This window comes from Conger conger, chromosome 16 (genome assembly GCF_963514075.1).
Source record: "Conger conger chromosome 16, fConCon1.1, whole genome shotgun sequence".
In the NCBI taxonomy this organism is placed as follows: Eukaryota; Metazoa; Chordata; class Actinopteri; order Anguilliformes; family Congridae; genus Conger; species Conger conger.
Window position 1 is genome coordinate 34710932 of NC_083775.1, and position 24571 is coordinate 34735502.

Consider the following 24571-nt stretch of genomic DNA (forward strand, 5'->3'; position numbering starts at 1 on the left):
TATTCTGGCCAGGTATAGGTAAACGGATAGAGACACTAGTAAGTTCCTGGAGCATTTGCCTTGAGTGACGCATCTCTGTCTCCAAAGAACCAATGTTTTCACACCAATTCCTGAACAACCTTGGCAGGTTATAGGCACAGACCTATTCAAATGGAATAGTACTGACTATGTAGTTGCAGTTCATATCAACATCAACAGTCATCCAAAAGCTGAAGGCCATGTTTGCTAGGTTCGGAATACCTCACTGTAATGAGTGACAATGGACCTTGCTACAGCTCACAGTTGCTTTGCTCATGCATGGGGCTTTGAGCATGTCACAAGCAATCCATTATACTCGCAGAGTAATGGGTTGGCTGAGAAGATTGTACTGACAGCCAAAGCGCTCATGGACAAATCACAGGCATGGAGGATCCTTACCTCAGCTTACTGGAATACAGAAACACACCAGTGGATGGCCTGAAGTTAGCAGCACAACTGTTGATGTGTAAGCGTCTTTGCTCAATCCTCCTGATCACCGAAAAGCAATGTCAGAGAAAATTCACAGAACAAGGTGTTCTTCCTCTGTTTAATGACTAAACCGCCAAACCATTACAATTGAGCACGCTGGTTCCTCCAAAACTCTTAACGCTTCAGGCCAAAAGTGCACCAATAAGTATGCAGCCTATAACCAATGTATCATATTTATGCAGCCTATTACTCATGTAATCAATATGTAATCCAATGAACCTATATCATTAATTACAGATAAGCTTATGGAAACGCAAGAAACCAGTGTCAACTGTAGAATATGTAATCCAATGACCCTATGTCATTCATTACAGATCTTGCCTTGAAGGCTGTCTTTGCCAAAATAGTTTGCGGGGCAGGGTGACCTGACCGGCTGGCGTGGCGGGACGTCTTGCTTTGAAGACTGTCATGTTCACAGTTTTCGGAACAAGATGTGATAAGAAAATTATTATTTTTTAAACAGCGTACAAAGCAAAAAAGTGGGCCTAGGCATTGAGGCACCACAGAGACCACCTGTTGTTTCTGAGGAATGTTTTGGGAGGAGTTATGGTAAAAGAAGTGTATAAAATGTGTGTGAAACCAACAATCAAGGTTCAGTTCTGCAGGACTGATCTGGCTTTGTGCACTTGTGCTAATAAAGTCTGATTTTCCTGAAGAGCTTGCTGCCTTCTGTCTTTTCCCTCGTGAAGTTGTTTTTCAGCAAATTAGAGATTGGACTTAGAATTCTGTCATTTCCTAGACACGACAGCAACTGTGACTAGAACTTCCCTGTCACAGCACAGTCCATGGCAGGGGAAAACTGTGCCAAAAACAACAGAAACAATACTACGACAGAAAAGCCTGCACTACCAGTAGGGGCCACAGTCCATTTACAGCACCTAACTGGGACATGGAAACCTGCCACAGTCATGGAGTCAGCAAGTACCCAGAGATCCTACAAAATCATCACAGATGAAGGCCACACACTCAGGCACAATCAACGTCACCTACTACAAACAGGTGAAGGTGATACAGGTCAGGAAGTTACAACAAATGGCCACACGATGGAGCCTGAGAGTCCAAGACTTTACAACAGAACACTACAGATCCAATAGGCCCCAAAGAACCATCACAATGTGCTCCCAGCAGGTCAGGCTGCATAGTAAAGCCAAGAGCTATACTAGTCCTGTGACATTTGAAGTCAACATAAAGAAAATATTGATTTTGCACTGACTGTGAAAATTGACTATATATCTCAGTAATGAACAAAGAATAATAATAAAAGAAAATGGTTATTTATTTTTCCAGTAATTACATAAATATAGCGTGACTGCCATTACCGCGACTGACCACTTACAATATACAGTGCGCAAGCCACTTTGTATATCTCTGTTTGCAGCTTGGGTTGGCAAAGTAAAGTATAAGAGTTCTAAATGGCTTGGAACCACTATCCATCCATCCATTATCTTAACCCGCTTATCCTGAACAGGGTCACAGGGTCACCATTCACTCACTCACACACTCACTCACACACTCACACACTCATACCCACAGGCAATTTAGACTCTCCAATCAGCCTAGCCTGCATGTCTTTGGACTGTGAGAGGAAACTGGAGTACACGAAGGAAACCCACACGAACACAGGGAGAACATGCAAACTCCACACATAGAGGGGGATTCAAACCCAGTACCTCCTTGCTGTGAGGCGGCAGTGCTACCGACTGCACCATCCGTGCCGCCCTTAGAACCACTAATTATTACCTAAGGATTAACATGGTGGTTGAATGTGACACTTGCCAGTTGTCATTAGGCAACAACAAAACAAATGTGCATAATTTTTTTATTATTCGGTCATTTAAATGTATTTTAAAACATATTTCTCTAAGCCTAAATTTCCACTATAGAAGTTCACCAAAGCTATCCATAGGGCGGCTTGTAGCATAGTGGTTAAGGTGCATGACTGGGACACGAAAGGTGTAGCCACAATAAGATCCGCACAGCTGTTGGGCCCTTGAGCAAAGCGCTTAACCCTGCATTGCTCCAGGGGAGGATTGTCTCCTGTTTAGTCTAATCAACTGTATTTTGCTTTGGATAAGAGCATCTGCCAAATGGCTGTAATGTAATGTCTGGGTGTGGTAATGAGAATTGTCAAGTAGGTATGATTGACATACCGTGCTCACATTTTCCACATTGTCGTTTGTTACCATAGCTATCTCAATGATACATGCTCATCTTGGGAAACTGCATTTTCACAAGCTAGCTAACTTAGTATAACTATAGATACCTATGGTAAGGACACTGACTTATCCAATAATAATTTTTGCTAGCTAGCTAGCCAAGTGAAGATAAAAGCACAACTATAATGTCCTTATGAAAGCAAACTAGCTAGCTAACATAATTGATTACATCACCTTGTGAAAGCAACTAACTTTGTGTTTATATACTGAGCTTTAATGAAATTAAAATGAAACTTCAAATAAATTATGTGACTGACGTTATAAAATGTTACTGATGTTACATGTGACTGACATTACATACTTCATCACCAACCCTGTCAGCACAAATAGTTGACCCTGTGTTTTTCACTAGTAAGCAAATTATCTTTGGGGCCATGTACGGGAAAAATTCATTCAAAGTTTCTCTTGGCAGATGTAATTATGGTAAAGTAATACATTTACTGCAATCTCAAAGAAAACTTTGAGAAGTTTGTGTACTGACCTTTCAAATATATGGGCAATTCCATTGTTTGTGATGACGTTTAAGTGGCACTTATTTGTGGGAGCCACATGAAAAATATGAGGCCTCTTGGATCAAATCTATCATTTCCAGTCACTTTTAGGTATTATGTTAGTACACCAGTTAAATATTTTCTACAATATATGCATATATATATATATATATATATATATATATATATATATATATAGTTCAGTCCAGTTGTGGTTCGGTCCAGTTGACTATAGGTCGTTTTAGGCGAAAAGTGAATTCAAATATTAAGAGAATCCATATCAGAAAGGGGAAGATTAAATGATTTTAGAGTATTTCTAATATAGCGAAACTTTTTTTTCTATGTCCCAAATAAATTCTTCATACAAAATAATGTCAAACTGCACCTCGAGATTCTATGTGGGTATTATCCATGCGATGCCTTAATAAGCAAATTCAATACTGAAATCTCATAAAATTGCTTGTTCTGTAATATCATCATTAAAAATTAGAATATCGTGGAAAAGTTTATTTTTTCTGCAATTCTAGATTCATTACACATAAAGTGAAATATTTCAAGCCTTTTTTTTGGTTTAATCATGATGATTATGGCTTACAGCTCCAGTATTCAGTATCTAAAAATATTATAATATTACATTACATACACCAATCAAAAAAAGGATTTATAATACAGAAATGTCGACCTTCTGAAAAAGTATGTTCATTTATGCACTCAATACTAGTTTGTGGCATGGAGGCAATCAGCCTGTGGCACTGCTGAGGTGTTATGGAAGCCCAGGTTGCTTTGATTGCGGCCTTCAGCTCGTCTTCCTCTTGACAATACCCCATAGATTCTCTATGGGGTTCAGGTCAGGCGAGTTGGCTGGCCAATCAAGCACAGTAATACCATGGTCAACAAACTAGTAGGCAGGTGCCAAGTCGTGCAGGAAAAGGAAATCAGCATCTCCATAAAGCTTGTCAGCAGATGGAAGCATGAAGTGCTCTAAAATCTCCTGGTAGACGGCTGTGTTGACTCTGGACTTGATAAAACACAGTGGACCAACACCAGCAGATGACATGACACCCCAAATCATCACTGACTGTGGAAACTTCACACTGGACTTCAAGCAACTTGGATTCTGTGCCTATCCACTCTTCCTCCAGACTCTGGGACCTAGATTTCCAAATGAAATGCAGAATATGCTTTCATCTGAAAAGAGGACTTTGAACCACTGAGCAATGGTCCAGTTCTTTTTCTCCTTAACCCAGGTAAGATACTTCTGAAGTTGTCTCTGGTTCAAGAGTGGTTTGACACTAGGAATGCGACACCTGTAGCCATTTTCCTAGACACATTTGAGCGTGGTGGCTCTTGATACACTGACTCCAGCCTCAGTCCACTCCTTCTGAAGCTCCCCCAAGTTCTTGCATCGGCTTTGCTTGACAATCGTCTCAAGGCTGCGGTCATCCCTGTTGCTTGTGCACCTTTTCCTACCACACTTTCCCCTTCCAGTCAACTTTCCATGAATATGCTTTGATACAGCACTGCGAACAGCCATCCCTTTCAGCAATTACCTTCTGTGGCTTACCCTCCTTGTGGAGGGTGTCAATGAGTGTCTTCTGGACAAATCTCAAGTCAGCAGTCTTCCCCATGATTGTGGTTGTGTGTACTGAACCCGACTGAGAGATTAAAGACTCAGGAAACCTTTGCCGGTGTTTTCAGTTAATTAGCTGATTAGAGCGCTTCTCAGGACTGTGCGAGTCTAGAATATATAACATTTTCACTTTCTGAAATATTGAACTTTTCCACGATATTATTATCTTTTGAGATGCACCTGTATATGAAGAAAAGTTGGTTACGGTAATTAATTATTCAGATGTCCCTATTCTGTTGTCCTCTTTAAATATATGTACGCATACTATGCATACAAATACACGCTAGACCGTTTGTCTATTAAGTTTTCAATGGCAACAACGCTACAACCGGTTCCATCCGGCTCGAGATTAAGATATCACTTCCGGTGGGGAGGGGCTGCTGCGCGTAGAGGAAGCTGCGATTGCAAGGCCTGTGAGCTCCAAGCAGTCAGCATACGCGATTTGGGGCAGAGGGGTCCGGGAGAAGTTAGAAAACAGGAACGAATTTGGTCATAAATGCACCATTTTTATTTTCTCCATGACAGCAGAATTGAGTCTCGAGCTTTTGCATGCAGATAGATATAGTTTGCGTTTCATTCTCGGGTTTCCCCACCTTTGATACGTCGGCAAATAACGTTATAGTTGTCACTCCCTTTGGACCCGTCAACAATAATAACAGCTTACTGTAAACGCTAGCTAGTTGGCTACATGATCTATACACGCTAGCTAGTTGGCTACATGATCGAACTTTGTATCGCCGTGCGAAAATTAGCAATATAGCTAATTATTATGTTACAAAGTCGCCGTTTCTGCTAACAGTGCACACAGGCCCTGTATTTCGGGCAGAGCATGAACGTCAGCGGGAGCAGCCAACACCTCAAATAGCTGCAAATATTTATTTGAAGCCAGGGGTTACCAGTTGACTCTGATCATGGTGAGTATTGGATGCTAATTATTAACTGGTTGTAATTGTAACTATTTTGTGCATGGGGCTTGACTACACCTGCCATTAAAGCATTTACACCAGAAATGGGCTAGTTAACGTCACTCTTTTCTGCCGAGACTTCAGATGGACCTATGTGGGTAATGAGATAATTCTGGTTATATTCGCATTGATGACCAACTAGCTACAGACTTGTACATACTTTGAGTCGAATATTGATACTTTGAGTCGAATTGATGCCTAAACCGAAGTCATACTTTGCAATTGCTTCGTGCAGGTAGGCTACGTGTGGACCTATTTGTGAGTTTGCTCCTATTCGTTCTTGATTATTATTTTTTGTATAATTTTCACCATACATTTAACTATTATGGATTTATACCTTTCTATGTTAGCTAGAGTTGCAATGAAAAGTACTGGTGCATCCTAAAGTAGCGGTATGCAATGTACAAGAGAAGCATAACCTGTGGGCACAGGGCTGAACAGGAAATGAAGTTGGATTGGATTCGTTAAGACGCCTCGCGAGTCGCCCAGCGTGTGCTGTTGAATCTTTGCACTGAGACATCTATTTAGCGTGTTCTAGCACATTCTGAGATTCCAGGACTGTACACACAACGCACACAGCAGACAACGAGCGACGTATTTTTTTTCAGTGACGCAATGAGTGAAAATGTCAGGAATGTTCTAAGACCTATGTCTATTTTTTGTTTGGCTTCCTCCATTTCGACACGCAGCATTTTATCAGAGAAAAATGTCCGTTCGGACTTGACACCGCGTGCTGCTTCTGAAAACCATTATGACCAGCTCTACGGTGTAAACATGGCTCCGTTGGCGTTGTATTCTTGTCATGTTTCCCTATTCGTGTGATGCAGTTTCTGGATTTTGAACCCCCCCCCCCCACACTTTTATTTTATTTTATAGTCATGATGTCAGATGAGTGCAGGGCCAGGCCCCTCACTGTAGCCTACCCTTTGTTAAAATCTAAGTATGAATCTGTTTTGTGGAGAATAAACTGTATGTTTTGTGTGAAATCTCCTGCATAATACCATCACTATGTTTATGGCTCCTATTTGAAAGCATAGGCAAAGTAGTGGACAGCGCTAAAGAGCAATTCCAGCGTTATGGATATGACGTTTAGACACAAAATGACAAACAAAATCCCTCAGAATAATAAAAAATGTTAATGCATATTATCAATGCACCCACTTGGCTGAGGGGAAGGGACAGGACAATTAAAAAAATATTGTTAAGCCAGCAAAAAATGCAATTAACTTGCATTTTGGATGTGACTCAAAAATAAGGTCTTTTGGGGAGTCTATGCACTTTCTAAAAACTCTGCATTTCTAATGCAAAAGGTTTGATTTCCATGTCATGCAGGAGGCTTGACTGAACAGAAAAATAGCAATAGCAATAGATTTTTATGAAGTGCTACCAACGTTACGGATATGACACCGTTGCATTTTGGATGTGACGCGTCTGAAATGCACATTGTTTGCCGATCTACTTCCCAATCAAATTTTATTAGTTTTGACATTGAGAAAACCATCTGAAATGGTTTTGAATGTTTTTAAGATGGCCGCCAAATAGCATTGTTTTCAGTGGTAAAGGGAGTAATAAATAAATTTTCCTGTTAGTCGATCATATTTCAAAATGGTCGTTCCTGACATAAGTTTAATGAAAACACAATGATTACTGGGAACGGAAAGTGTGCTCCTAAGCACACTAATTTTCGGTCCTCCAAAACCTCCTGTTTTAATTTGGTGTGTACTTGCCAGTTTTGTACTTGGGTTTGGGATGCCTTTGATCACATGACCGTTAACTTCCATGTTTGATTTGCGCACTAACTAGTCCACAAGTCTGCATGAGAGATGGCCATGGCATGCAAGAGCTCAGTATGCTTCAATTGTGTTAAATTTGGACCTCACTTGATAATGTAATTACAGCGTCAAGAATACCATAGATCCAGTCGGCAAGAGAGGGCATGCCTACAAAAACTCTTCAGTCCAAGCCCCCCAAAACTGGAAAATTCCATAGGAAATCAACAAAGTGGTCAATTACTTATATTCTTTGTATATTTAATCTAGTCATATTTTCAACAACAGCTATAGGTCGTAGCCCATAAAATCATGAACACAACTTCTGCAGCGGGATTTAAAAAGTGAAAGACATTGTTCTCTTCCTGGTTTTAGTATCTAAAATGGCAGCAAAACATTCGGAAAGAGTAATTCCTTAACCCTGCCCAATTCCCCCTCCCCCACTGCCTCCTATGGTCAGCTCGCTGTGTTAACATTTAGCAATGCCATCCGTATGCAAAAGCGTACATAAATAATTTTAGAGACAGCTCAGAAAAATAGCAGTTACACCATATACAGTGGTGTGAAAGTGTTTGCCCCCCCTTCCTGATTTTTTTTTTTTTTTTTTTTTTTTTTTTTTTGCATGTTTGTCACACTTCAATGTTTCAGATCATCAAACAAATTTAAATATTAGTCAGACAACACAAGTAAACACAAAATGCAGTTTTTAAATCAAGGTTTTTATTATTAAGGGAGAAAAAAATCCACCCATGGCCCTGTGTGAAAAAGTGATTGCCCCCTAAACCTAATAATTGGTTGGGCCACCCTTAGCAGCAACAACTGCAATCAAGCGTTTGCGATAATTTGCAATGAGTCTCTTACAGCGCTGTGGAGGAATTTTGGCCCACTCATCTTTGCAGAATTGTTGTAATTCAGCCACATTGGAGGGTTTTCGAGCATGAACCACCTTTTTAAGGTCATGCCACAGCATCTCAATAGGATTCAGGTCAGGACTTTGACTAGGCCACTCCAAAGTCTTCATTTTGTTTTTCTTCAGCCATTCAGAGGTGAACTTGCTGGTGTGTTTTGGATCATTGTCCTGCTGCAGAACCCAAGTTCGTTTCAGCTTGAGGTCACGAACAGATGGCCGGACATTCTCCTTCAGGATTTTTTGGTAGACAGCAGAATTCATGGTTCCATTTATCACAGCAAGTCTTCCAGGTCCTGAAGCAGCAAAACCGCCCCAGACCATCACACTACCACCACCATATTTTACTGTTATGGTATGATGTTCTTTTTCTGAAATGCGGTGTTACTTTTATGCCAGATGTAATGGGACACACACCTTCCAAAAAGTTCTACTTTTGTCTCGTCAGACCACAGAGTATTTTCCCAAAAGTCTTGGGGAACATCAAGATGTTTTCTGGCAAAATTGAGATGAGCCTTAATGTTGTTTTTGCTCAGCTGTGGTTTTCGTCTTGGAACTCTGCCATGCAGGCCATTTTTGCCCAGTCTCTTTCTTATGGTGGAGTCATGAACACTGACCTTAACTGAGGCAAGTGAGGCCTGCAGTTCTTTGGATGTTGTTGTGGGGTCTTTTGTGACCTCTTGGATGAGTCGTCGCTGCGCTCTTGGGGTAATTTTGGTCGGCCGGCCACTCCTGGGAAGGTTCACCACTGTTCCATGTTTTCGCCATTTGTGGATAATGGCTCTCACTGTGGTTCGCTGGAGTCCCAAAGCTTTAGAAATGGCTTTATAACCTTTTCCAGATTGATAGATCTCAATGACTTTCTTTCTCATTTGTTCCTGAATTTCTTTAGATCTCGGCATGATGTCTAGCTTTTGAGGATCATTTGGTCTACTTCACTTTGTCAGGCAGGTCCTATTTAAGTGATTTCTTGATTGAGGTGTGGCAGTAATCAGGCCTGGGTGTGGCTAGAGAAATTGAACTCAGGTTTAATAAACCTGACCGGGGGGGGGGGAAATCACTTTTTCACACAGGGCCATGTAGGTTTCTCCCTTAATAATAAACACCTTGATTTAAAAAGCTGCATTTTGTGTTCACTTGTGTTGTCTTTGACTAATATTTAAATTTGTTTGATCTGAAACATTTAAGTGTGACAAACATGAATAAATAAATAAATAAAAAAAATTCAGGAAGGGGGCAAACACTTTTTCACACCACTGTATGCCTACTTTTAACAAAAGTGCAATTGTTTTCATTGAATTGGTATGGAACACAAATCGAAGGCTTCAGGATGATATGAAACGCTAAGAAACAACGCAGTCAGACTGAACCCAGAACCTTGGCTGTGATTACTTTTTATCCCATCCTTAGCCTAGGGAATGTAATACACCAAATAGGAGGATGTAGACGAGTGTATGACGCCCATCAGTCCGGTCGTCACGCACGGGCTATTCTGCGGTGACTGAATTAGCATGTCAGTTGACTCAAGCAGCTCCTGATCTCTCTCTCTCTCTCTCTCTCTCTCCCGGCCACTGTTCGTGTATATCAGTGTACCAACTGATTATAATACTGATAAGATCCAGGGACTGTGTGGCCAGTAGACATATTGGCATTCGAGACAGATTTCTTACACCCTTTAAAACAAAATTTTTACTCTTGACATAGACACACACACCATGAAAGCGAATGCATGAACATGTAGCCACGAACGCAGCTGATGTGGTTGTTTCTGACTGGTGAATGGTGACAAACTGGCTAGCCTCCAAACAATGCACTAACTCCGGAGTTACTTTCACTTTGAAATTATATATTAATTATAGAATTTGGCATTTAGACATGCAGAGTATGAAAGCCAAAATATTGTTCTACAAAGTGAAGATGAAAGCCTAAAACAGCCAGAAATGTGAAATTTATGTGAAATTGGCTGTTGCGACTTACAATGGATTATAATAGAACGTGTCACATTTACATTGATATCGTGCTCATGGGTGTCCAGCAGTTTGTGGCTAAAGCCATGTAGGCTAGGTCCAGGCATGCTGGTCGATCTTGTCTTTTTCTAACCGGAGGGGGGTTTTTTTTTTTTTTCAGGGTGCAATTTTCAATAAGTATGGTTACAGGATATACTGTTCTTCAGAGTGAAAAAGGTTGACGTTTTACAACAAAAAAATCTACTTTGCGATACCTACGTCTAAATAAAAGACTTCTTTTGAAGGAGTTTCATGGAATATTTGAATACTCTGGTGAATATTTCTGAGGAAGAAAGGCACTTCGCTCCACAATTGGGGACAGGCTGGGCGGTAAAAGGCCGGGGAGGGGTTGGAGGTGCAAACATTTTTCATGATGTTTTATAGTTTAGTAAGCAAAATGTAATAATTTACACTTCATAAGACCTATAATATCTCTTCGTCTACAAATGTCCTTTTTACACTCACTGCACACTTTATTCGGTAAAGCTATACAGCAGTTTGGCTATATCCCGGTAAAACCTGAGCTATATTGGGGATTATGGGGTATAAGTTAGTCTGTGCCAAAAGTGCTGTCAAGCCAGATGGACACCCAACTAGACCTCAAGATTCTGGCTTTTCTTTACTGAGTATCTCCAGCCACCCACTGGTATCACTTGAAGCCACTCTTGAAGCTAATGTTAGCTGACGTTAGCCAGCTTTGTTTACATTACATTTGTTTACATTACTTCAGCATTTAATCACTTGTCATTAGCATATCAGAGGGTCTGTGCTGCAGATCATGTCCTCGCGAAAGCAATCCAATCGCTAGTTTGAAGTGTCACTTTTAGACGGGGAAGTTATCAAACAAGCTGGGACAAATACAGCGGTAACATGCAAACGCTAGAAAGTCAGCCAAAGCGCTGATCTTGGTAGCTGGATAACGTTAATTTTGAAGAGACTGAGTAGCTAACTTTAGCTGATGAGCTTATCTACGCTTGTAGTTCAATCAAATAAGCTAATGTTGTCAAGTGGCAGTCGTTAAATGAGTAAATTAAATTAGTATTCGCTGAATAGTTATCTGTACACAGAATTGGGTGTCTGGTGTTGCTGTGAAAGTTCAGTTGGTGATGAGGACCAATGACAAAGGAGGAGGTTTGGGTGGTTTAGGATTGGTCAATTGCCAAATCCCGAACAATTTCTGATGGCAAACCTGCCGAAATGTATGTTGAAATTCACATCTTTATTTTTTTATGTCTTCCATTGATATAATGCTTGCATGCTGACATTTCATTGCCAGCCCAACTGGCTGCTGTAGCCTATTGTTAACTCTACACTGACAAATGAATTGATTTAATCACCCACATTAAGCCTACTTTCTTTGTTTTATTTTTTATTGTTTGCACTGGCAAATAAACTCAAATGTTGCATGAATCTTGGATGTCGACATGTCAAAGTCACAGAACTGTCTGTACCAAGCCATTGTCGTTTTCTGTGTTTGGTGCTGCAATCATTGTCTCTTCCGTGTTTTGCCATCTGAATTGGATAATGTGAATCTGGCCTCTCCATAATACATGTTGCAAAATTCACTTTCAATATCTTGTATCTCATTTGAACATCTGAAGATTGCAGTGAAAAAAAATAAACCAAATTTGCCTTCTCCCACTGATGAGGAAGCGAGGGCAAGAGGGCTAAGTGCCAATGGGATGAACACTGTGTGCTTCCAGTGCTCATGGGAGTTGTAGCATTATGTACTATTACTGCAAATTGACTTATTTCAGATGCCTTTTGTAAACTCAAAAAAAGAAAAAATAGAAAATGCGACTGAAAAAGTTGGCTAGTAAGCCACTTCTACAAGTTACACACCCCTGCCGAATTGTCCCCGCATTTGTCGGGTGACCGGTTTTATGTCAAGCCCTGCTTACAACGGATCAAATTGCTGCGGAAAGCTAACTGCCCATTTGCGATACACATTACATCTTTATATTGCAGGTTGTGCAAGCTCGATTCCATTCTTCAGCAGAGCCAAGGCCTATTGTAGTTTAACGACTACAGGCTGATAGAAATGCAGGCTGATAAAAATGCAATATAAAAAAAGGTCACGGATGTCCAGCCCCAATGGGAAACTTCATGCTTCGCCTATGGCAGAAAGCCAAGTCGACCTGCATGTCCTGAGTCAGCCTTTCCCGGGGATTTTGGTGATTTCACAGTGCGGACCGGAGATTCCAATATGAGCAAACCCCTGCAGGGCCTTTTAAGTCCTGTCCTGCTGTCCCATAAACGGTTTACATATTTGGCCCACGAAGTACCCTGTCAGATGAAGGGCAGTAGGAATTATGCTTTTTATTTTTCAAAAGCCGATGACGTGATAAAAAAAGAAAAGAAAACACACCGCGGCCCATCTCAGAATGCAAAGTTCAAACCACTCCTGCGATGGATTTGACCAAAAATAAATCCTCTGTGTTCTGAAAGTGCTTTTCGCATTTGCCTTTGGAAAAGGCAAATTTGAGTTTATGCACATGAACGTGCTGAGGTGCAGAATAGCCATCTTTGCACATCTGTTTCTAACTGCGTGGCTGCAGACTGCAGCTCCAATGTCTTTGTGTGGCGTTGGCCCCTCTTAAAAACGGTGTGAGGCTTGAGCCCTTTCTGGAGGTGAAGGAAACAGAACCCTACATATCACTGACTCAGCTCTTGGTTCTTCAATAAGACTAGTTGCAGACTGCATATTTAGTGTATTTCCCAGTCTGCTTCTGCTCTCAAACACACAGAGCCTGTGGCAAATGTTTCCCATGGTAATATGCACCTTTTATAGTTGTATTGAATTATGCTGTCCACATTAAATGTCCAACTTTTTGTGTGTGGCAAGTAAGCCTAATGTTTTCTGGAAATTCAGTCGCCAGTAGTTTTGTGAGCCAGGCGTCAGTTTGTTGGTTTGTTTGATTAATCTCTCACTGCTCTCCTGTTGCTCCTCCCCTCTCTCCTCTCCTCTCCTCTCCTCTCAGGCGTCAGAGGAGGCTTCCCTTCGTGCTCTGGAGAGCCTCATGACGGAGTTCTTTCATAGCTGTACCACCAATGAGCGCAAGAGGGAAATCGGTGAGTCGGACTCTTACGCCGAGTTGCGGATGAGCTAATACGGGCTTCTTCTGTGTCCCGTCTTCCTCAGTTTGCAATAAATGTTGTCTGACTGACGTTGGGAAGGGTCGGTTCAACCGACAAAAATGACCGTGTCCCATTCTGTGTCGAGTTCTGTTTTATGGTGCCTTGTTCCAGAAGGTTCCACATTGGTAAATGAGAACTCTTGGAACACGCCAGCCGTGCCCTGAGTTGTTTTGCTCTCCGTTTCTCGCAGAGGAGCTGCTGAACAACTTCGCCCAGCAGACGGGAGCGTGGCGCTACTGCCTCTACTTCCTCTCCAACACCCGCAACGAGTACGTCATGATGTACAGTCTCACGGTGTTTGAGGTGAGTGCTTTCTGCGTGCTCATTCAGGCCGTGTATACCCCTTGACTCTCGCTTGTCACGTCACGAGCAGGCTTAATGTTCTGCCAGTGGAGTGGTTTCTGTAATTCAGAACGGCAGTGTGCCCTTACTGTAATGCGTTTGCATTGAGTGCTAGAGCGGCAGTCAGTCGGGGCTGCTCTGAATGGGCTGGCTGTCGGCTGTCTTCGCTCCCCGCGGTTGGCGTGACGACAGGTCTATCCAGCGGTGCGCTACTGTACCGCGCAGTGAGGACGAGGTCCAGCAAATGTGACACACTGGCGCAGTTTCTTATTAAAAGGACACATCCTCGTTTATGGACGCTTATCCGCTCCGATTAAGCAGAGGACACCCGTAAAAACCAGCGCAGAATATCTTAGCCAGGCTTGCGGGCCGGGTTGACCTTGCACTGCCTCCCCTAACAGTTTAATTCTTTTTTGGCCTTCCCAAAGAATTAACCAAATGCGCTGTGCTTGGTATCTTTCCAGTCTTCTTAAAGGAGTAACATGGTGGTTGAACGTGACACTTTCCAGTTGTCTTTAGGCAACAATAATACAAATGTGCATCTTTTTTAAAATGTATTATTCAGTCATTTAAATTTATTTTAAAACGTATTTTTCTACGCCTAAATTTCCCGCTATAAATGTTCACCCTAACTGTCTTGATATGGTAATAACTGTCAATTAGCTATGATGTGTCCCCACTTTCCTGTAGGCCAGTGGCACAAACTGTGGGGCATGAGCGATAAGGGGAGTGGTTATCCTCTTGTGACGCGCTACGAGGAGAACATTCGCAACCGGTTGAAAATAAGACGATACATTTAAAATGCTTACTTCTCCAAAACTAAAGAACGGACATATTTCATACTATCATCGTGTCTCTTGTGCAAATTGTATAGAAAAACCTGGAAAGTGTGACCAACCACCGTGTTACCGTGTTTCAGCATGCTTGAAATGCCTGCCACTCCACTCCATGTGACCATGCAGTTAGCTGAACAGTCTCATATGTTTTTGCCTCTTTGTATACGTGTAAAATGGAGGCTGCTGAGTAGTAGCAGGCACTGTATACACCAGTGCTTCCTCTTACAGACTAATATTTTGATTGCCGAAATATCAGTTTAATATCATTGCATGATATCGAGGTCCAGCCAGACGGAACACCGTTTTTGTTATCCATAACTTGTTTATAATCCCTGCTATCCATCTGATATCTGTTTGTGTGAAATGCGTGTAGAAAATTGTTCCGGCTCGGTACAGCGAATTGTTATCCAGCCTGTACTTAGCCTCACGCGCCAGGGTTTTACCTCTTCAGACTTTACGCCTGACAGAAGCGGTGCAGTTCAGACCGCTGAACCCACCCTCGTTTGGGACGTAGCCAATACTTTCTACGCTACATTACAATCTGGGCATTTTGCAGACTCTCTTATCGTGAGTGCATAACCAGAACCAGGGACGAGTGCGCTGAAAGCCTGAGAAGGAAGCACAGTCCCAAGAGCTAGAAGTGACTAAGCCTTCACAACAGTCCTGTGAAGTAATCTGTTTTGGTTTGAATTTTGGCTTCTGGTCATTGGTTTTCCACCCAGTTTGGTGCATACTCAGGCTTTGTAACGGAGGAAGGAGAGGGAGTTGTGTGTCATCAGCATAGCTATGAAACGTATCATGCGAGGAGATGACCGAGCCAAGAGACTTGGCATAGAGACAGAAGAGTGAGACTTGAGGTATCAGAAGTGTGTTTCCCCTGACATTCGGGAGGGCCCATCAAGGTAGGAAGCAAACCAGTTGAACTGTGTTGTGCACGCTGGGTTGTGCGCGCTGGGTTGTGCGCGCTGGGTTGTGCGCGCTGGGTTGTGCGCGCTGGGTTGTGCGCGCTGGGTTGTGCGCGCTGTGTTGTGCGCGCTGGGTTGTGCGCGCTGGGTTGTGCGCGCTGGGTTGTGCACGCTGGGTTGTGCACGCTGGGTTGTGCACGCTGGGTTGTGCACTCTGGGTTGTGCACTCTGGGTTGTATGCTGATGAGCTGTGGGCTGTGCTGTGCTGAGCTGCACTGCAGGTTCTCAGGGCAGTTGGGGAGGAAGTTGGTCAGCTGCTGTGTCGAATGCTGCAGGCCTGTGTGACACCGTGGAACGGAGACACAGGGAAGTGATCTCCTGGCCAGGGAAGAAGCAGGATTTACATGTAGTTTCTCCCCCCAAGTTCCCAGTTCATGTTTTGTGTTGTTAATCTCAGTGTTTTCTGTCGTTGTGAGGAAGTTGACAGCTGTAGGGCGGTAAAGCGACCGTATAAAATCATTTTTAAAAGGTGTGTGTTTGTCTGTCACTTGCAAGGCACTGACAGCCTTTGGACCTAATCAACTCATACCAATTACTCATGGAAAAAGTAAAGGTCAGGCAAGAGAGGGGATTATTCATTACTCATCTCATTGGCTATCCTTTTGTATAAACATAATGCTTACGAAAGAAGTATTGCAGAAAATAAATCTCTTGGTTTCGTTTAATCGCTTCTGAGATTGAGGGACGTCGTACCAGCAGTTTATTACAGAGGCCCAAGGGACCAGTGCCAGCAGTAGTGGTGCTCTTTTGACAGGGGAGTTATGATTTATGATGCTGGTTTCTTCCCGTCTTGTTGGTGTTGCAGCTGTACCTGCAGGAGATCATTTGAAGTGTTGATCTGATCGGTTGAAATTCTCCGATTGGTCGGTTTTTTTCCACATATCAAACTCCCAGGACTGGAAAGCAGGGGATCCCGAACAAAAAAAACGTCCTGTGTATGTATGCGTGTCAGGCCACATTTTAGTAAGGAGTAGGTCACAGACAATGTGATTAATTACTAATTAATGAACACGGGAAAGGCCAGAGGCCGTGCCATCGGGTGTTTAGACTTTTAAATTTAAATGACCTTTCCTCAATAATTGGGCTTAGTATTATTATTTAAAATTTTCCTCAATAATTGGGCTTTGTATTATTATTTAAAATTCTATACGTATGACTCTGTGAAGAAATGCGGGCAGTTTCTTCCGTTTTCCCCCTCCAGACAATCGGCAGCCGGTGCTGGTACCCAGGTGCGAATGTGCTGCTCTGTCCTCAGGCACGCTATTCAGAAACCGAATGACTGAAGGCCTGATACAAATTGCTCTATTAAACCACATAACCCCACAGGATTCATTCCGTTGCAATTGTGATGAAATTATGACATTTTATGGAGGCGAATAGGGTGTGGACCTGATTTATAACTTCTATAGTTATAGAAATGATTTATAACTCGACCTCCAACATTTTTCCTTTTTATTTATTTATTTATTCATTCATTTATTTATTTATTTTTTATACACACTGAATCAGAGACTTCTGTTCACTCTGCAGGGTGGTCTATTCAGATTAAAAGCTGTGCATTCTGTGTGGAATTGATGAGTATGAGGAGAGATTCTGAGAGTACCGTTTACATTTACGTTTCAAATGGAATAGATTTCAATTGCAATGAAAGCAATGTTCCAGAAAATACAATTAATTAACAATTAACAGAAAGTAAACTCATTTTTTTTATGTAGGCCTACATGCTTCGCAAAATTTAATCTCAAAGCTTGGCAAAGCCCTTCTGTGAGGTTATGCACCGTACAATTGAGGCCGCCACTGGCGTGTAGTTCAGGCGTCCCGTAGCCTCGGCCCGTTCTCAGCTCCCCCCTCTTCCTGCAGAACCTAGTCAACAAGATGTGGCTGGGCGTGGCCTCCCAGGACAAAATGGAGATCCGCGGCTGCCTGCCCAAGCTCCTGCTGTCCGAGCACAAGGCCCTGCCCTACTTCATCCGCAACAAGCTCTGCAAGGTCATCGTGGACATCGGCCGGCAGGACTGGCCAATGTTCTACCACGACTTCTTCACCAACACCCTGCAGGTAACCGAGGGCTTCCCTGGGACCTAGAGCTCTTCAATACAGAGTGCGTTTTTTTTCCCCCCTTTGTTTTTCTTGAGGGATGGTGGGATTCTGCGTTTGAAGTTTCGCAGTTTCGCACGCTGAGCGGTTGTGACGTGACTCGTCGTCTCAGTCATGTGAATATAGGCTTCGGCTTGACCGTGGCCCGGTCACACATCGGTGATCTCTGGTGAACACCGGAGACCTCTGAAATGCAAAGGACGGATGAAAAATTAACAGAAAGAGAAGGTTTTTCGGTTGCTTCTTTGAGGCTGCTTGGCAGAAAAACAGTCTGGATTGAGAGCAGATACGGTCTTGACGACTGCACGGTGCTTAGATCATTGAAATCTGTTTGCTGTGGAATTATGCAAGAGCTGTCATGAGTTCCATCTGTGATAAAATGCGAGCCCACAAAGTCAGAGATGAATAAAGATAAGCAGACCAAAAATATATAAAGCATATAAGGAAAATGACCTACTAGCGGCTGATAGCGATCGATGAAGAGTGAAGCGAAAGGGGGCCAGTTTAGTTATGTGTTGAATGCTGCAGTTTTTTAATGATGCAATATTATTTTCTATTTTATGAGTGCGATTTGTTTTTAACTGTGTTTTTGATCTCTGCACACTTTGTCTATTGTCCCAATTTATTTAGATGTATGAAAATGCCATTCTTTCAATGCACGCGTGTAATAGCATCTTTCGGTTTTTCAATTCATTAGAATCGTTTTAATTATATGGGTGGTGGAAGTAACAGTAACTACTAAATAAATGCTGAATGGATTCAATTCCGATTTAGTTGAATAGTGAATCAAACTAAATGCAATTAAATTAAATGGTGCATCAAATAAAATACAATGAAATCAAATATTGAAGTGTTAAAGCGCTGTCAAATTAAATAATCGTTTAATTATTGTATCTGGTCGTCTTGACATTTGGTCGTATTTATTTACCAGCAGTTTAATCGATGCAATTCCAGTTGCCACCGTTTTTTTTCAATTCAATGCTGCTGTCAGTACCACTTATCATTTTAATGTCAGTTTCACAGTTTGGCCATGTGTCAATCAAATTGCCCGGCCCACCAACATGTCCCACATTTATGCACTGGAAGATCAACAACACTTGACGCTATAGGTTTGTCATACTACGAGAATAAAGCAATAAATCCTGCTCCGTTATGTCTGGAACATAAATGGGACCATAAATGTTTCGTACCGGAAACATTCGTGAAAAACGATACATTGGTCAACCTTTGTGGACCTTTTTGAAACCATTTTGAATAGATGAAAATCCATGTCCTATGTGGTTTGTCAGATTTGCACAGAACTATTGTATGTATTTGTAAATGTTTTTAAATTCAGTATAAACAAAATTTGCTGCGCTTGAGAACGTGCCTGCAGTGAGCCAATGAATTTGCATGTGGACATTGCTTTTCTATGCAAACCGTCAACAACTTCAAATTCAGCTCCTGGGCTGTCATGATCTCGATAGAAAGTAGTCCGTAGCTAGCCATTCCAACCTCTAAAGTATAGTCCAAATGGTTTGAAAAGGGAACATGATGAGAAACAAAGTTTAGTAGCGGAAAGTAGGCTATAGCTCGCGTGAAATGGCAAATGGGTGGTGGGGGAATGGTTAGATTAGCATTCACTCTTTGATTGGGTTAAAGGTGCAATAGGTAAGATTTTTGTGTTAAAACATTGTTACAAAACCGTTGTAAATCCCTTCCTATCATTGAAAAAGGCTCAGGTTGGCTTCAGATATCAAAAAATACAGTTGATCGACATTATATAGCTGTAAAATAATTTGAGCTCATTGGTTGAAAATTGGTTCAGATTGCCACAGCCGACAGAGAAGGGGGAGGGATAAACAGTGTTGTGGTTTGAGGGTGTTTTGTTGCTGCTTGTTGCTGCAATTCCTCTCTTGACCGTCTCCAGTATGTTTTCGGTGAACAGTTTCCTTTGCTGGAGCAAATTCAGCCCTCTGCATTTACATATTCAGGAAATGTGCTTCCGTGGGTTTAATCTGGAAATATGTTCAAATATTCTTCTTCTGTCTTATGAAAATGCATAGGCATGTTGCACGTTAGTCCATAGTGGATGGCTTGGGGTTTATCTGCATGAAGAGAGGTGGTCGTCTGTGTTACAGCTGGATCGGTGTAGCTGCCAGGCAACTTCGCTCTTTGAATCACTTTTAGACCTGCCATAGCTTCTGGGGCTTATGGGAGGGTCTTTCTGAAGTGATGTAAACGCACATCCCCTCCTTGCCTTAACGTGTTTGTGTAGGGTATTGTCCTGCACCCTGCACGATGACCTCGTCAGTCCTCGCATGCTGCCGCGTAAAACAGGAAGTTAAAAACGCGAACCCAAGCAGCGCCTAGCAATGCGAGCGGCGTGTCAGTTGGAGGGGTTTATCCTGTGTGTCTGTGTTTGTAGGAGCGGGGTGTCAGGTGGAGGGGTTTATCCTGTGTGTCTGTGTTTGTAGGAGCGGGGAGGAGGGGTTTATCCCCTGTGTCTGTGGGAGCGGGGTGTCAGGTGGAGGGGTTTATCCTGTGTGTCTGTGGGAGCGGGGTGGAGGGGTTTATCCCCTGTGTCTGTGGGTGTGTGAGCTGGGTGTCAGGTGGAGGGGTTTATCCCCTGTGTCTGTGGGAGCGGGGTGTCAGGTGGAGGGGTTTATCCTGTGTGTCTGTGTCTGTAGGAGTGGGGTGTCAGGTGGAGGGGTTTATCCTGTGTGTCTGTGTCTGTGGGAGCGGGGTGTCAGGTGGAGGGGTTTATCCTGTGTGTCTGTGTTTGTAGGAGCGGGGTGTCAGGTGGAGGGGTTTATCCTGTGTGTCTGTGGGTGTGTGAGCTGGGTGTCAGGCGGAGGGGTTTATCCCCTGTGTCTGTGGGAGCGGGGTGTCAGGTGGAGGGGTTTATCCCCTGTGTCTGTGGGAGCGGGGAGGAGGGGTTTATCCTTTGTCTCTGTAGGAGCAGGGTGTCAGGTGGAGGGGTTTATCCTGTGTGTCTGTGTCTGTGGGAGTGGCGTGTCAGGTGGAGGGGTTTATCCTGTGTGTCTGTGTCTGTGGGAGTGGCGTGTCAGGTGGAGGGGTTTATCCTGTGTGTCTGTGTCTGTGGGAATGGCGTGTCAGGTGGAGGGGTTTATCCTGTGTGTCTGTGGGTGCAGCTGATCCAGACGCCGGCCATGGCTCCCCTGGGCCTGGTCCTGTTGAAGACCACGTCGGAGGAGCTGGCCTGCCCGCGGGAGGACCTGAGCGTGGCCCGCAAGGACGAGCTCCGGAAGCTTCTGCTGGAGCAAGTGCCCGCCGTGCTGAGCCTGCTGACCGGTACGTCTCTCCGTGTATCTCTCTCTCTCTCTCTCTCTCTGTCAATCTGTATACTGCCCTCTCTCTCCCTGCTCTTCTCTCTCATTCTCTTTCTCTCTCACCCCCTCATTCTCTCTCTGTCACTCTGTATACTGCTCTCTCTCTCTCTCCCTGCTCTCTCTCATTCTCTTTCTTTCTCTCACTCCCTCTCTCTCCCTCTCATTTCCCCCTCTCTCTGTCACTCTGTATACCACCCTCTCTCTCTCTCCCTCCTGCTATCTCTCTCCCTCTCATTTCCCCCTCCCTTTCTCCCTCCTGTATTAAGCTTCATTTTATTGAGTAATGAAATGCATTTTGACATCTTATGGTGATCTGTAGTACCAAAGTTATTCGGTCACCACTGAAGAGGTCCCAAACTCCGATACCAAGCCCTACTCGTATGTCCCAGTTTTGGCCCAGTGTTTTGCCATCACAACGTGAAGTGTAGCTCACTGCAGTGGAGGAGGTGTGTCCTTAAATACCCCTCTCTAACTGAACAGAAGGCTCTGACAAATCTGAACTACCCTACTATTATCCTTCCTCTCTAGTGCTGCTACTTTTGGTTTGGTTGCTCTCTCAACCCCATGACTTGGTCTTGGGTATTTCCTGATTGAAACATAAAATGAAAGCGAAAAAAGAAAAGGCAAATGCAGGGGCGATCACGTTAAATCAGGTTTAATCTGCTCGTTATGCTGAGGGATTGTGTCGTGAGGGATTGCAATCTTTATTTTTTTCTTTTACTATTTTTCTATAAATAAATATTTGTAGTTCTTTATGTCATTTCAGATTTCTGGAGAGGAATGTTTCTGTTGACTCTCTTTGGAATAAGCTTTCCACAAGTATTAGGTCTATACATGCGTTTTTAGATCTGACGTCCACAATTTCACTGTGCTCGGAAAGGAACAGCTGTTGGCTGTTATTTCATTTGCAGAGTGGGTTGGTGTGCATTCAAAACCACAGGACTACACTCAGTGAGCACTTTATTAGGTATTTATTTTACCTGTTTTTTAGTAATAAGTCTTCTGCAGCTGTAGCCTATCCACTTAGAGGTTTGACACCTTGTGTGTTCAGAGATGTGTTCCACACCGAAACACCAACCCAGGAAAGTTTTGTGTTTGTCGTTGGTGTGAAAGGGTCGACCTACATTATCCAACCCAGGTTTGCCTGCCTGGAAACAGGCCAGTCTGCCCAGCAGTGTTCACCTTTTCCTACGACTAAACTGTACCTAATGCTTAGTTTACCTAATAGTTATCAAGCGGTATCAAGCCTGGTCTTGAAAACTCCCAGTGGTTCTGCATCCACTGCATGTCCTGGCAAGCTTTTCCACTCAGTGTCACTCTGTGTGGAAATAATATTCCCTAATGTCCCTGTGCATACGTGCTGGGTTAAGCAGTGTAAGGGCAAACTACATGGTATCCGCTAGCCAGCTGGGTACCAAGCTGTATTGGCAGGAAGGGAACGTTTACAGAAGGAAATATGCGGCCCGTGTCTTGAGCAGTGAGGGCCTGGTTGAAAAACTAAAAGAAAAAAATAATTTAAAAAATTGGCATTTGGCAGACTCTCTCATCCAGAGCAACGTACAGTTGATTAGACTAAGCAGGAGACAATCCTCCCCTGGAGCAATGCAGGGTTAAGGGCCTTGCTCAAGGGCCCAACGGCTGTGTGGATCTTATAGTGGCTACACCGGGATTAGAACCACCGACCTTGCGTGTCCCAGTCATTTACCTTAACCATTACGCTACAGGCCGCCCTGGGTTCCACCCGCCTCCAGTGCCCTGTGTCAACCCCAAGATTTTGTGTGCAGAAGTGGTATTGCTGTCACTTGAAGTGTTCAAGTTAAATCCGTATGTTCCAGCACAGTGTTCTGGTAAAATCTCCACTTAACCCTTTCAGTCCAAAGAATGCCATATCAAATCAAAATGCCAATATGTTGTTAGTAAAACCCTATGAGAATTTCTCAACTTTCTCAGTTTTCTCAGCCAAAGCCAAAACCCCTTGTGATGTGGGCAGGGCCACTTCATACTGGGCTTGGGACTGAAAGGGTTAAAGTGTGGTCAGGTCAGGTTGATATCTACCGTCCGCTTCAGGGCCAGAGGGAGGCCGCCGGTTCAGTGCTCCCAACCCAACCGTACTGACGTGAGATCATTCCTGCTACCCCGCAGGTATTCTGGAGACCATCTGGGATAAGCACAGTGTCACAGCCACCACCCCTCCCCCATCTCCCACATCAGGAGACAGCGGTAAGATCGCCCTCCCCAGGTCTCTCTCAGTACTTCCCTAAGGGACTTTATGCTGTTCATCTGTACCTTCTGTGCAACTAGTAGTAGATTATCCATTATTATTACATTATTTATACCAAAGCTGTCTATTGTATACACCAAGATGCATATTGCGCGACATAAGAGCCGTCATGGTAACTGCACAACGGTCATGAGGCACTCAGGGTGACGGACAGTGAGAGCCAGGTGTTTGGAATCTGAATCTGAATCTGAATCGGAGTGAAAGCCGGCCCTCCAGGATTGCAGTTTGACACCCCTGGTGCGGTGCTAACCGCTCTACCCCACCCCCCCCACCCCCGCAGGAGAGCTTCTGGGCAGCCTTCTCCAGGGGACGGTGTACTCCAAACTGCTGTCCCAGCCCCTGCCCCAGCTGGACCAGGAGAGCCTGCAGCTGTGCTCCCTCGCCCTGGAGTGCCTGGCCCACCTCTTCAGCTGGATCCCCCTCTCCACCAGCATCACGCCCTCCCTCCTGGCCACCGTCTTCCACTTCGCCCGCTTCGGCTGCGACCTCCGGGGTGGAAAGGGCAAGCTGGGGCCCTCCATCTACTCCTCGTCCTCGTCGTCCTCCAACGGGGGCTCCACGGGAGGCCCCGGGGCCCCGCCGCCCTCGGGGCCGGTGAACGGCAGCACGGTGCCGGGCGGGTGCAGGGCGGACCGGGCCAGGCTGGGCGTGCTGGCCATGACCTGCGTCAACGAGCTCATGTCCAAGAACTGCGTGCCGCTGGACTTCGAGGCCTACCTGCTGCGCATGTTCCAGCAGACCTTCTTCCTGCTCCAGAAGCTGACGCGCGACAACAACGCCCACACCGTCAAGAGCCGGCTCGAGGAGCTGGACGAGGGGTAAGGCCCCGCCCCGACGCTCTCCGCAAGGGCGGCGCTGTCCAGGAGACCTTGGCTGCTTCCAAAATACGTAGTTCAGTTGAGCGAAATGTAGCGGAAATGGAGAAGGAACCGGAGCTGAGGGTTGAGATTGCCCTCTTTTCTCCTTCTAGTCTCTCTGGTAGCGTTGACCAGGAGACCGTGGCAGGTTCTTAAAAAAAAAACGTAGTTCAGTTGAACGGAACGTAGCAGAAACCTCAACCGCTAGGTAGCCGGTGTCACGGGGAAGGAA

General features: G+C 44.0%; 1 protein-coding gene across 2 annotated transcripts in view; it reads left to right on the forward strand.

Annotated features, from left to right (window-relative positions):
- The first annotated feature begins 5241 nt into the window (after positions 1-5241).
- The window catches only part of xpo6 (exportin 6), a 41455-nt gene continuing 22125 nt past the window's right edge, over positions 5242-24571 (forward strand). For both annotated transcript variants that reach the window (XM_061224524.1, XM_061224525.1), the window contains exons 1-7: positions 5242-5758; positions 13473-13563; positions 13820-13932; positions 17633-17830; positions 21004-21163; positions 23344-23421; positions 23763-24300. In XM_061224524.1, coding sequence (XP_061080508.1) covers positions 5756-5758; positions 13473-13563; positions 13820-13932; positions 17633-17830; positions 21004-21163; positions 23344-23421; positions 23763-24300 — 1181 coding nt within the window. In that variant the 5' untranslated portion in view covers positions 5242-5755. The remainder of the gene's footprint in view (positions 5759-13472; positions 13564-13819; positions 13933-17632; positions 17831-21003; positions 21164-23343; positions 23422-23762; positions 24301-24571) is intronic.